Source organism: Salmo trutta, chromosome 11 (assembly GCF_901001165.1).
Source record: "Salmo trutta chromosome 11, fSalTru1.1, whole genome shotgun sequence".
Taxonomy (NCBI): domain Eukaryota; kingdom Metazoa; phylum Chordata; class Actinopteri; order Salmoniformes; family Salmonidae; genus Salmo; species Salmo trutta.
The window spans coordinates 16,025,782-16,039,240 of NC_042967.1; the positions used below are offsets into that span (position 1 = coordinate 16,025,782).

Here is a 13,459-nt window from a genome sequence, read left to right on the forward strand (position 1 = left end):
GCATCCCAAACGGCACCCTTTCCCTATAAAGTGCACTACTTTTGACCAGGCCGTATAGCATTCTGGTCAAAAATAGTGTACTATATAGGGAATAGGGTGCAATTTGAGATGCCGACACTGACTGGCGTACAGCAGTTCAGTCAAAAGATTCAACTACTGGGGATTTATAATGATAATAGATTACTTTTATTTTTGCCATTGAGATACTGTGCGAACAGCAACAACAAAGATAAAAGAGACACACAGGCGTCTGAGTGGTCTATCAAGTTAGAGGAAGGAGACACTAGCCGGAGGAAGAAGAAAAAGAAAGAGACATCTGACGTCTGGAAAACGTTTGACTGTGTCAGGCCCTGTGCCCTGTGTCAGGCGTGACTAGGTGTTTTGTATGGTTCCCAATTAGAGGCAGCTGGTAATCGTTGCCTCTAATTGGGGATCATATTTAGGTAGCCTTTTTCCCACCTGTGTTTTGTGGGATATTGTTTGGTTTTGTGCTTGTTGCACCACGTGGTCACGTTTTGTTTCTTGTTCGTTGTTTTGTTGAAGAAGTTTCACGTTAAATAAATATGTGGACCTCAACACACGCTGCGCCTTGGTCCGTCTCTTACAACAACCGTGACAGACTGACCCTTTTTTTGTCTTTAAAGATAAAGATGGCCGTACTAGACGATAAGGGGCGGGGTTATCTCACTCATGAGTGACAGCCATTACCGAGACAAGAATTTCAGCCCCTTGCTCTTAAGTTGCAGACTACTTTTCCTACCCCGTAATCTCGTCCACCCTCCAGCCTTCAAAAAACACGACCAAAGAAAATAAAAAAGGGGGCCCTGTCCCCTTTAAAAAGAGAGAGGGGCCGCGGGGCCATTCAGTGGCCTAGCTTACGTTTGCAGTCATGGCCCATCCCCCTGTAGCCGTCTTTGCACTTGCACTTGTAGGAACCAGGCGTGTTATAGCAGGTGGCGAAACTGCTGCATTGGATTTGGCCTGAGGAGCACTCATCCACATCTGAAAGACAGGAGAACCACATAGCTGAGTATGAGGGAGGGAGGGAGGGGAGAGAAAAATACAGAAAGAAAGAAAGACAGACAAACAGAAAGACAGAAAGAAAAGAGAGCTCTTGCACAGCACATAAACACAGTGAAAGGCAGCAGAAGTACAGCATGCTAATTGGCCAAGGTTAATTTCCCCTTCACTCAGAGAGGGAGTTCAGCGTTTATGTCAATGTCTCCTTTTATTAGGGGAAGTGCTATTTATTAGAGTGAAGAGAGAGAATATTCAGTACACTGAATCCTTTACGAAGAATGCTTGTTAGTTAATTAATTCAGATAATACGTTATGAGGAGTTTAGTGAACACTGCACAGACTGACAGTGTTGAACTTTTGATTGTTGACACATCTCAAAGACGTGAGAACAGAGGAGGCGTTATTCCAATAGACTGCTCACTGAACGATTCTCTGTTCAAGATTAAAGAGTGAATGTGATTTGTTCAGAGAAGATGCAGTAAATACTTAGAGATTTGACAGGATTTCATAAGGTTATGCCGTTTTTCCTCTTTCTTTCTTTCCTTCTTTCCGCTCCCTCGTTCTCTCTGTCCCCTCCCCCTCTCTTTCTTCTTATCTCTCTCTTAAAATGATTAATGTACAAAACAACACCTGCGCTCCAGACGCAATGACTCGATGATGGGTCAAAACATCTCAACAAGCCTGCCCGTTGACCTTTTGACCCTTAAACCCCAGGTAAGACGTGTGGAAAGCCTGGATGACCTCATTACGTACCTAGGCACTGGTACTTCCCGTTGATGTACTGCAGGTCGAAGCCCTCGTGACACCTGCAGATGTAACTCCCAAATGTGTTGATGCACTGACGGAACCGGGGACACGTGGCCATGCCGGTCGCACACTCGTCCACGTCTGAAAGTAAGACCATCACAGATGAAACTACAGTTCATAGTTGAGTCTTTATTAATACTTAGAGGGAGAGGTGTTAATACTAAGAAGGATGGGCTGTACAATATCATGGCTCTGATTCAATGCATGTAATAAATACCAACGTTTAATCAGCTAGCCCACCTTCATCAGGGTTTCAATTCTTTATTAATAAACATATAGTTTCACCTATACCAAAGCCGTATATATCCATGTAAATCAATGGAAATATTTGTCTCTTCGTGTATGCTTAGGTTGGCTAGCAACACATTGACACATATAGGTATTACATATATAAATATAGCCTACAGGTTCATCTGCATCTTTCAACAGAACAGCATTTCCTCTCCTTATTTCTTCTTCTCTCCTTTGGGTTTATTCAAACATGAACGAAAGCCGATTATGTTTTAAATCCTATGATCAGAAGAATACACACCACGGTTGTGAAGGTTTTAAGAGCTCGTTCCGTCCGGGTTGACTCAAATCACCTCTGTAGTTACTGGGGCAGGAAGACATTGAAAGGACTACAGGCGTAGGTGAGTCTTTGTCACTTAAATACCATGAGTTAATGTGCTGTAAAATGTTGCATGAGGGAAACAACTGACAGTTACGCCAACTTGAATCTTACCGAGTGTTATGGAGAGTCTAAGAGAAAGATGGATGCATACTACAGGGTAGCCTACAACAGGCCATGTGTACAAGGTTTCCAATCAATCACTGCTTTTCTGTCTGAAAACCTACCCATGAAAAGAACTGCTTGCCTAGAAAGAACAGTGCTGTTTCATTCAATCACTTCGTATTTAATGTTTATCGGCTTGTATTCAGTTCTGCACAGCTGGTTTTTCTGCTGACAAACCCTTTGATTAATTGGGCATTTTTATGGGAAGGATAAATGAAATATGAAGCTGTCTAGTTTCTGGAACAATCCAAAAATCCCAGGAGTTAATCATTAATCAGCACTCATTAATCCCAGGATGACTCGTTAATCATAGCGTATTGTCCTCAACATGTTTCTCGCCTCTCAATCTCCATCGCCTGTCAATATAGGTCTAGCCCACATCACAAGATTACAGCAAAAAATGTTTGCATTTCAGATTTATTTACCCATTTTTTGAGGGATTTGACATGGGTTTGCCATGGGCTTGCCATAGGCCTCTTCTGTTGCCAGAGGAATTACACAAAATAACAAAGAGACTACAGTAGACTAGTAGACTGGACCAGACATATAACTCATCCAAATCATCCTACCCTGGAACAGCTATCAACTCTCTCTGGTATAAGAATATTTTGAAGATAAAGTCACCATGCAGAGTTTGAGAGTTTGAGAGGACGATCTCCCCCTGATTTGCTTTGGAGTTTGTGTTATTGACGAATAACATAAATTGCTAACACTGGTGACCCTTGACCTTAGCATTTATTTAAAGCATACACCCTCTTCCATAAAAAAAACTCCTCTTTCCGAAAAAGGTTGAAGTATTTCCAGAGCCATTGTAAAACCTGTGGGCTAGGAACCTCTCTCTCCTTCTACAACAAAGATTGATGTGCCTCTGTTTTGAAGCCACACCCCCTCTGCCTCCCCTCAGTCTCAAACTGCGACTAGAGTGCATCACCTTAAGGCTCAGCCAAGCCAATCGACAGAGCTTGTATTTAAGATGAACCAATAGACAGAGCCTGCATTTAGATGTGACACGGATTAACTGCCTCAATTTGTCCATCTGAGATTTACTCATCTGAGTGATGGCATGTAAATGAGAGAGAGAGAGATCCCTGGTCATTTTACTCCCAGTGAACTTCCGTCAGTGCATTCACCTTCATTAAGAAAGGCCATTATGCAGTCTCCACGTAGTAAAAATTTAATTACGGTAGTAGCTCAGAGAGAGAGAGAGAGAGAGAGAGAGAGAGAGGGAATCACCATTGAGGTTGTCAAGGACATTCAGCATGCCAATGGGCCAGCAGAAAGTGAAGAAGAGTGTTTGAGAATAACAGGAAAGTTCTTCTCCTTGCTGCTGTCTTCCCCATTCAAGGCCTTATTTGATTTTCTAACTTGTGTTTTCATTGCTGCCAAAGGTATTTTGTCGAGCTCTGTGGCAATCAAATTTCATTTGATCATCTATTCAGCAAATTCAAAGGCTGACAAGACAAAAACAACTCATCCGTCTCACGTTTTTCTATTACAAGAAAAGAAGTAACGCTTCTTCTGGCATTGAATAATTGAATAAGGCTCACACATCTTGTTGTGTGTGTGTGTGGATGTGTGCGTGCGCTTATGTGCGTGCGTGCTGATATATTTAACACTAGAACAGAACATACCCACACAGGTTCTTCCGTCCGGCGCCAGCTGAAGCCCTGGCGACGGGCACTGACAGCGCACCTCTCCCTTCAGCACCTCACAGCCATACTGGCAGTTGGCCATACCGCAGGTACGGGTATCTGGAGAGAATACAGCAGCAGGTTATAGCTAGCTCACACACACACACACACACACACACACACACACACACACACACACACACACACACACACACACACACACACACACACACACACACACACACACAAGCACACAAGCACACAAGCACACACAAACATTAAGGACACACACACACAGATCACACACACAAGCGGGTGCGTGGACACAGGAAGACACACAGTGAGGATTAATTACAGCAATATACTCTGGATCACAACCTAGGTAGAGTGGAATATTGGCACTCACAAAATACCGACCCTTCGCCCTCCCTTCACTTTCTTTCAACCCTTTCTCATCCTCTCTTCTCTCGCCCTGCTGTTTGTCCTGACCATTCTCATTGGTCGTTCAGGAGTTCAAGCTGCTCTCCAAAATAACATGAACTCATTTCTTTGTGTGGAGGCCCCCCCCCCCCACTTCTCTTCTACAACATTTCCAAAAAAGGAAATGAAAGTTGCTACGTTTGTTGCTGCAGCAGGTACTCTGGAATAGACTGTAGGAGAAAGAAGGAGGAAGGAGAGGAGGGACGCAGGCCAGACTGATAAAACGTTAGAGTAGTCTGTTGATCAAAGACGAGGAGGAGGAAAGGAGGGACGTAGCCAGACTGATAACACGTTAGAGTAGTCTGTTGATCAAAGACAATGAGGAGGAAAGGAGGGACGTAGCCAGACTGATAAAACGTTAGAGTAATCTGTTGATCAAAGACGAGGAGGAGGAAAGGAGGGACGTAGCCAGGCTGATAAAACGTTAGAGTAGTCTGTTGATCAAAGACAATGAGGAGGAAAGGAGGGACGTAGCCAGACTGATAAAACGTTAGAGTAGTCTGTTGATCAAAGACGAGGAGGAGGAAAGGAGGGACGTAGCCAGACTGATAACACGTTAGAGTAGTCTGTTGATCAAAGACGAGGAGGAGGAAAGGAGGGACGTAGCCAGGCTGATAACACGTTAGAGTAGTCTGTTGATCAAAGACAATGAGGAGGAAAGGAGGGACGTAGCCAGGCTGATAAAACGTTAGAGTAGTCTGTTGATCAAAGACGAGGAGGAGGAAAGGGGGGACGTAGCCAGACTGATAACACGTTAGAGTAGTCTGTTGATCAAAGACAATGAGGAGGAAAGGAGGGACGTAGCCAGGCTGATAAAACGTTAGAGTAGTCTGTTGATCAAAGACGAGGAGGAGGAAGAGGAGAAAGAGAGAGGAATATCAATAAATACTTGAGGTGTCCTAGAAAAAAATACATAACTGCCAACTGAGTGGACAAAACATTATGAACACCTGCTCTTTCCATGACATAGACTGACCAGGTGAATCCAGGTGAAAGATATGATCCCTTATTGATGTCACTTGTTAAATCCACTTCAATCAGTGTAGATGAAGGGGAGGAGAAAGGTTCAAGAAGGATTTTTAAAGCTCAACAGTTTCCCGTGTGTATCAAGAATGATCCACCACCCAAAAGCCATCCAGCCAACTTGACACAACTGTGGGAAGCATTAGAGTCAACATGGGCCAGCATCCTTGTGGAATCCTTTTGACACCTTGTAGAGTCCATGCCTCGAGGAATTGAGGCTGTTCTGATGGCAACACAATTTGGAATATGTTCTTAATGTTTTGTACACTCGGCATATGTTGATAGAACACACATGGATATTCTGATGTTATACTTCAACGATATCTTGTTTTTTTTGTTCCTGATGGGTAAAAGTAGTAAATAATTCTGCCGCTGCCAGAATCAAATCAGAAAAACAAAACAAAACTACATTGCCTCTCAAAGAGGGGGCCTCCACATTCAAGTGGGGGCGATATCATTACTGCTTTCATCAAAGGAACACTCAAGTGAGCACTTTTATAAGGTTCTCGATAAGATTGTGTGGTTGCAAAAGGTGCAAGGAAAGGAGAAAAAAAAATAGCAGCGGTTACTGGGGGACAAGCACAGACACACTATCACCTCCACAGGATGAGTCAGAATACCTTTTGGGCTAAGCAATAAAAATCCCATTTTATATACAAAGGTTAAAGTTCACGTCTCTTTCATATTTGGCTGGGGGTGCGTCCCAAACGGCACTCTATTCTCTATACAGTGCACTACTTTTGACCAGGACCTATAGTCATTTAGGATGCATACTGGGGTTGGCTCCCCAGAGCCTGCCTGTAGAGGTAATGGTGAGTGGCTAGAACGGGATGTTGACTTTATTTTCCTGAACATTTTATCACAGCAGGAGAGACTGTAATGTTGTCAAAGGTCTAAACGTGGATGTGAAAATGGACTTCATAATTGGAGAGAGCACAGTGTTCTAACGGCTTTAAAGAGTAAATACATTTGAGGTGAGGGAGAGGAAGTGAGAGAGAGAGAGAGAGAGTGAGAGAGACAGAGAGAGTGAGAAACAATGAACAGAGAGAGAGGGCGGAGAAATCAAGAGCGCGAGAGAGACAGAGAGGAAAAATGAAGAGACAACAGACTGACAGACTGAGAAATACAAACAGAGGCAAAGAAGAGAAGAGGGACAGACCGTCACACTGTTCACACCACACAGACCCACGTCATGTGACATTCCACTCACTTCCACAGGTCCCGTCAGGCATCAGCATATAGCCATTGAGGCAGTAGCACTTGTAGCTGCCGTATGTGTTCATGCACCTGTGTTTGCACGGCCGGGGCTTCAGACCACACTCGTTCAGGTCTGGAGGGAGAGAAAGAGAAGAATCAGAAGGAGGTAGCGTGGGGGACGGAGAGGAAGGAGAAAGAGAGGGAGGAGAGTGGGAGGAAAAGCGGGAGTTAGACTTCTTCAGCCCACACTTATTTTGTGTCTGGAGGTAGGGATGAGAGAGAGAGAGAGAGAGAGAGAGAGAGAGAGAGAGAGAGAGAGAGAGAGGGAGAGAGGGAGAGAGAGAGAGAGGGAGAGGGAGAGAGGGAGGGAGGGAGAGGGAGGGAGAGAGGGGGAGAGAAAGAGAGGGAGAGAGGGATGAGAGAGAGAGAGAGAGGGGATAGAGAGAGTGAGAGTACAGAGGGATGAGAGAGAGAGAGAGAGAGAGAGAGAGAGAGAAAGAGAGAGAGAGAGAGAGAGAAAGAGAGAGAAAGAGAGAGAAAGAGAGAGAAAGAGAGAGATCAAAGGGCATAGGGTCAATCTGGGTCAAGCCCAGCACATCATTTGTATGATGTGAGAGGGAGTGGGGTGTGGAGGGTGGGGGCCAGTCTCAGGTAAGTGCCTAAAGGAAGTGAAGTGTTTCCATGTTCAGACAAGCCCGACCGCTACCTTCCTCCTCTCCTCCTCTTTTCACAGGAAGACACAGTTAACAGCTGTTCCAACTGACCAAGCTGCTTATTACATGCTGCAAATGGTAAAAACAAATCGCTTCCTCGTACGTAACCTTTTAAAGTTCATACCGATGGTGACGTTACTGTTGTGTATCGCCTTGACAACTCCATCACTGATTTGAGGGTGTTTCTTTTTGTGACCGTAACTGTCTGGAGCTCCACCCCCCCATCCCCCACTCCCCCCATCCCCCACTCCCCTTACCCCCACCCCCCCTACCAGTCTATGCAGATATTATTAGAAAACTATCCCTTGTTAAGGTTAGACACTGTGTGAGCTCAGAGAGAAGAGAATGTACCCGAGGCTCAACACCTGTCAAATACTGCTGAGAAAAACTCAAGTCATTATCTTTATATTGGTCTGAAACACACAGACACTAACTCAAGTCATTATCTTTATGTTGGTCTGAAACACACAGACATTAACTCAAGTCATTATCTTTTTATTGGTCTGAAACACACAGACACTAATTCAAGTCATTATCTTTACATTGGTCTGAAACACACAGACATTAACTCAAGTCATTATCTTTACGTTGGTCTGAAACACACAGACACTAACTCAAGTCATTATCTTTATATTGGTCTGAAACACACAGACACTAACTCAAGTCATTATCTTTACGTTGGTCTGAAACACACAGACACTAACTCAAGTCATTATCTTTACATTGGTCTGAAACACACAGACACTAACTCAAGTCATTATCTTTACATTGGTCTGAAACACACAGACACTAACTCAAGTCATTATCTTTACGTTGGTCTGAAACACACAGACACTAACTCAAGTCATTATCTTTACATTGGTCTGAAACACACAGACACTAACAGTGGGGTTGAGTAAGTGTTCCATAAGAGTACTGATGTCCACAGTTGAAAAATTATACAATTCAAGGGGTTACTTTTTGGTTAATGCACTGCACCTGGAGTGGACTCCTTTTGAAGTGTGCTTGGAAGTAGGGTTCCTTGGGAGAACAGAGACCACCAGGAGTGCTTAAAGGGATACTTCAGGATTTTGGCAATGAGGCCCTTTATCTACTTCCCCAGAGTCAGATGAACTACTAGCATGCTAGCAGATACCCAGAGACTCCCAGTCATTGGGCTAACGCCAGTTAGCATGGGCTCGCGAAGCTACCTCTAACTTCCTTCATGATGGACACAGAGACATAAAAATAGAATCCACGTGTTCATCTGGGGAAATAGATACAATGCATCATTCCCAAAATCCAGAAGTGTCCCTTTAAGTGTGTGTGTGCGTAAGGAGGGGGGTGACACACATTTACACACACACACACACACACACACACACACACACACACACACACACACACACACACACACACACACACACACACACACACACCCCCACACCGTCCCAACAACATTAAAATAACATCTATCTAAGTTACACCCCTCCCCCTTCCATGTCTAATTGAGGCACGCCATGTAAATAAATCTCCATCTCAGCTGTACATGATGGCCGGTCGTTTTAAAGCCTGGCCCACTTCAGAGTGAAACCATGAGCGGCGCCATCTTTATCTCTGGGGCAACGCACGGAATGGGAATGCATTCTTTGGGTGCTTTGGCCGCTGGCATGCCCGTCTGTATCGGACAGATGCTACAGATTTAAATAGATGAGCGGGACAAGGAGCGGAGTGTACCTCGGTTGTGTACCTCAGTCATATACCACGGTATTAATGTGAATTGGCTAGCCCGCTAAGGTCATGTCAGCGCCGTGATTGGTGGTAGGGGAGAAACGGTCTGTTTAAATCCTCCGCTGTGCCATTGGGCTTAAGTCAATTTCCAATGCAGTAAATGTTAAGGGATGACTGACAGTCTGACAGAACATGTTGGGGACAGTTTAGAATAGAACTCTATGGCCCACTAGAATACAGTAAACGAGATACTATGATAAGTCTAGTTTTGACTTCCAATTGTCCAATAGCACTAATTCACATAAAACAACTAAGAGAAGCTTTTCTATTGGTTTCTAAGAGTAGCTTCTCTATTGGTTTCTAAGAGAAGCTTCCCTATTGGTTTCTAAGAGAAGCTTCTCTATTGGTTTCTAAGAGTAGCTTCTCTATTGGTTTCTAAGAGAAGCTTCCCTATTGGTTTCTAAGAGAAGCTTCTCTATTGGTTTCTAAGAGAAGCTTCTCTATTGGTTTCTAAGAGAAGCTTCTCTATTGGTTTTCTAAGATAAGATTCTCTATTGGTTTCTAAGATAAGCTTCCCTATTGGTTTCTAAGATAAGCTTCTCTATTGGTTTCTAAGATAAGCTTCTCTATTGGTTTCTAAGATAAGCTTCTCTATTGGTTTTCTAAGATAAGCTTCCCTATTGGTTTCTAAGATAAGCTTCTCTATTGGTTTCTAAGATAAGCTTCTCTATTGGTGTCAGTGGTTTATATACAAACATTAAGATTTTAGTAAATAAAACACATTCAGAAGTTGTTTTTATTGTACTAAATGCTGAATAATTACTTTACCCCACAAGCAAATGGATCTGTTACAGTTTTACATCCAACATAGTGACATTTTGAAAGAATCTCTGTCTGTGTGTTTCTTCTTCTACACTTGACACCCTTGAGTACTAAACGAGAAGAGATGGCGCATCTGGAGCTGTCACGACAAAGTCATCATATTACATATCGACTCCCACCAAGACATACAACTAGAAATCGTTGGCAGAATGAGAAACTAAAGTGGCCATTTCAGCTCTGAGATTTCTAATCCAGGCGCAATGACTTGGTCATTTGTATTCTAAAAAGAAAGACTATGTCTCTCTCTGTGGAGTAACGTTGGAGAGACAATCATTAGCACCTGTCGGTGTTCTTTATCATCAAAAAGTGAATTCATACGTAGAATGGAGTGATACGAAACAATGCCATTGAAATTTGGGCGATAACCACCCTGGATATATTGGGTGCTTAACATGTGTTATAAAAATCATTTTTATCGTTAACTTCCAAGCGTAACTCAAACTTGTTTCAAGGTCAAAGCACAATTACAACACTTCAACTCAGTCTTGTTAGCATCATTAGCACTGTCACTACTGACAAACAGTGATAGTCGCTAACTATCATTAGCATCTCCTCAGCAACATGGTCAAACACACAAACATGACAAAAAGTCCTCTCGACCAGCGACAACTCCTCCCAGACATCTCACCCTGTCTGCTATTTTGGTCACATCCCTGTTTTTTTATTGTCACCTTTCATTTGGCCAGAACCCTCCCTGACAGTTCAGTAATCTCACACACACACACACACACACACACACACACCACACACACACACACACACACACACACACACACACACACACACACACACACACACACACACACACACACACACACACACACACACACACACACACACACATACACACACACACACACACTCACACAAACACACACACACACACACACACTTATTCAGAACCCTGGAGCTGGTATTTGCCAGCCATTTCTCCCACTGTCACTCCTGCTTTGTCTGCCGGAGCTCTGCCTTCATCATTAATAAGAGCTGCTGTGGAGACAGACAAGGGTAAAAGGCAAAGAAACATAAAAACTCAATTGAAACTGGAGCAAGGAGAGAGAGAGGGAGAGAGAGAGAGAGAGAGAGAGAGAGAGAGAGAGAGAGAGAGAGAGAGAGAGAGAGAGAGAGAAAACAGGTATTCATTTGCTCAGGCAGTGACAACTGAAAACAGCTTGAAAATGTAAATGAAGAGGATGATGGGAAAGGAATGGGTCACGTTCTCAGACAGCACAAGCACCGAGCAGCAACTAGCGCAGCCAAATGACATACACAGCCTGGCTGAGTCTGTTCCCTGTTGGAAGATAGACAAGACAGGAGGAGATAACGAACGAGAGACAGAGAGTGAGATGAGAGAGGAGATAACAGATAGGACTGACAAATAGGAGAGATAGAATCACCACTTGACAAGGTCTTGGGAGTCTATTGTATGTGTCTCTGGAGTTGAGATATTACTATTTACTGTCAATGAACTGTCGTGATGCATCGAGAGAGGGAGCCATTTTATTTAACCAGGAAAGTCAGTTAAGAACAAATTCTTATTTACAATGACAGCCTAGGAACAGTGCCTTGTTCAGTGTCAGAACAACAGATTTTTACCTTGTCAGCTCGGGGATTCAATCCAGCAACCTTTCGGTTACTGGCCCAACGTTCTAACCACTAGGCTACCTGCCGCCCCAGACATAGAGAGACAGAGATATAGAGAGAGACATAGAGAGAGACAGAGAGAGAGAGAGAGAGAGAGAGAGAGAGAGAGAGAGATCCACAGAGAGAGAGATATACACAGAGGGTGGACTGCTTCAAGGTATGTGTCGGCGGTGCGTTTCTGACACGCCACTATCACTTGCTAACAGATTACCCAGGGGGCTCTCTGGTCAAGAACATGCAGGTCTTGAAGTAAAACAACACGATAACGCCGGACAGACAGAGTGGTCCATTGTTCGAAGGTGGCTGAGAAACCATGAGAACCCATGTATGTGATGGTTCCCCTTCAGAGCTGTCGGAATTTCAGGAAAAATAAGAGGTGGGGGGAGAAAAAGAACGAAAAACTAAAACAGAGGAAGAAATGGGGAATAGGACAGCAGCTTTCAGTGCTGATTGATGAAGGAAAGGGCCACTGCTTCAGAGGGATAAAGGAGAACAGAGAGAGAGGGATGAAGCGAGAGAGAGAGGGATTCAAATAAAGACAGGAAACCGAGTTGCTGGTATAGAAACGGGGTTTAAGTGCAAAGAGGCACAGAGTGGTGTGGCATATTGGCATCATGGCATGCTTGGCATTCGCTCTGCCATTCCTGCTGCCAGGCTCTGGCATCGGCTCTCCTAGAAGGAGGAGGGAAGGAAAAGAGGGGGGACATTCATTCTCACTCGGCCCAAGCCATAGAGGACTGAGCCATGCATGTGGGGCATACAGTGGGTGCTGGGTGTGGCGGGGGGGGGGCACCCTTCACCACCTCACGTTCCACAGTTTATCTCACCCTCCATCAACACCCCTGCTGGAGGCTGGTGGTCCACAGGAAGAAAGATAGGGGGGTGACTGTCCCATGTTAGGGGGGTTACATAGTCCAGTTCCTCTTCTTAAATAGGGGAGGGAAGGGGAGACAAAACGGCACACAAGGAGAGAGAGTGAGAGCTCGCCGCCGGTGGGAGAAACACCCACGCACACACACTCTGGGATTAGTACACCTCTGACCACGACTGCATTCCTGGAGAGCAAGAATGACATTATGCAGCAAAGAGGATTACACATTTACAGACTAGAATCACACCAAAAAAGAGAGAGAAGGAGAGAGAGCCTGTTTCTCCTTCTTCTCCTTCTTTTTCGGACTTCTCCTCCCTCCAGCATTCCTTTGCGTCAGCGATGACATGAAAAGGCGTCTCGGAGTCAGAGAGAGTAATCAGTCTGGCTTCTGATACCCTCCATCTGTATAGCTGGACTTCAGTGTGTCTGTGTCTGTGTGTGTGCTATTGAGAGAGTAGTGACTACCTGATTGAACCAGGCAGTAATACCTGGTCTAACTACTTCCCTGCCTGCCTGCCTGCCTGCCTGCCTGCTGACCATTAGGTGACCTTGATAAGGGTGGAGGAGAATGGTAATTGAACAATGCAAAAGCCTGGCTGACACAAGGCTAATCATATGATGACATGTAAAGTATCATTTGTAATCCTGTGGCAGCTGCAGTGTTTGACTTTCACCTTTAAAAATATCACCCCAACTAAACAGAGAG

At 44.4% G+C, this 13,459-nt stretch overlaps 1 protein-coding gene across 6 annotated transcripts in view; it reads right to left on the reverse strand.

Moving 5' to 3' along the window:
• The window catches only part of LOC115202306 (nephronectin), a 51,486-nt gene that overhangs the window by 16,558 nt on the left and 21,469 nt on the right, over positions 1-13,459 (reverse strand). For 3 of the 6 annotated variants that reach the window (XM_029766371.1, XM_029766370.1, XM_029766372.1), the window contains 5 exons: positions 12,710-12,808; positions 6,947-7,066; positions 4,234-4,353; positions 1,774-1,908; positions 880-1,002 (listed from right to left, as the gene is read on the reverse strand). In XM_029766371.1, coding sequence (XP_029622231.1) covers positions 880-1,002; positions 1,774-1,908; positions 4,234-4,353; positions 6,947-7,066; positions 12,710-12,808 — 597 coding nt within the window. The remainder of the gene's footprint in view (positions 1-879; positions 1,003-1,773; positions 1,909-4,233; positions 4,354-6,946; positions 7,067-12,709; positions 12,809-13,459) is intronic. The other 3 variants (XM_029766374.1, XM_029766373.1, XM_029766375.1) reach the window with 1 other exon arrangement.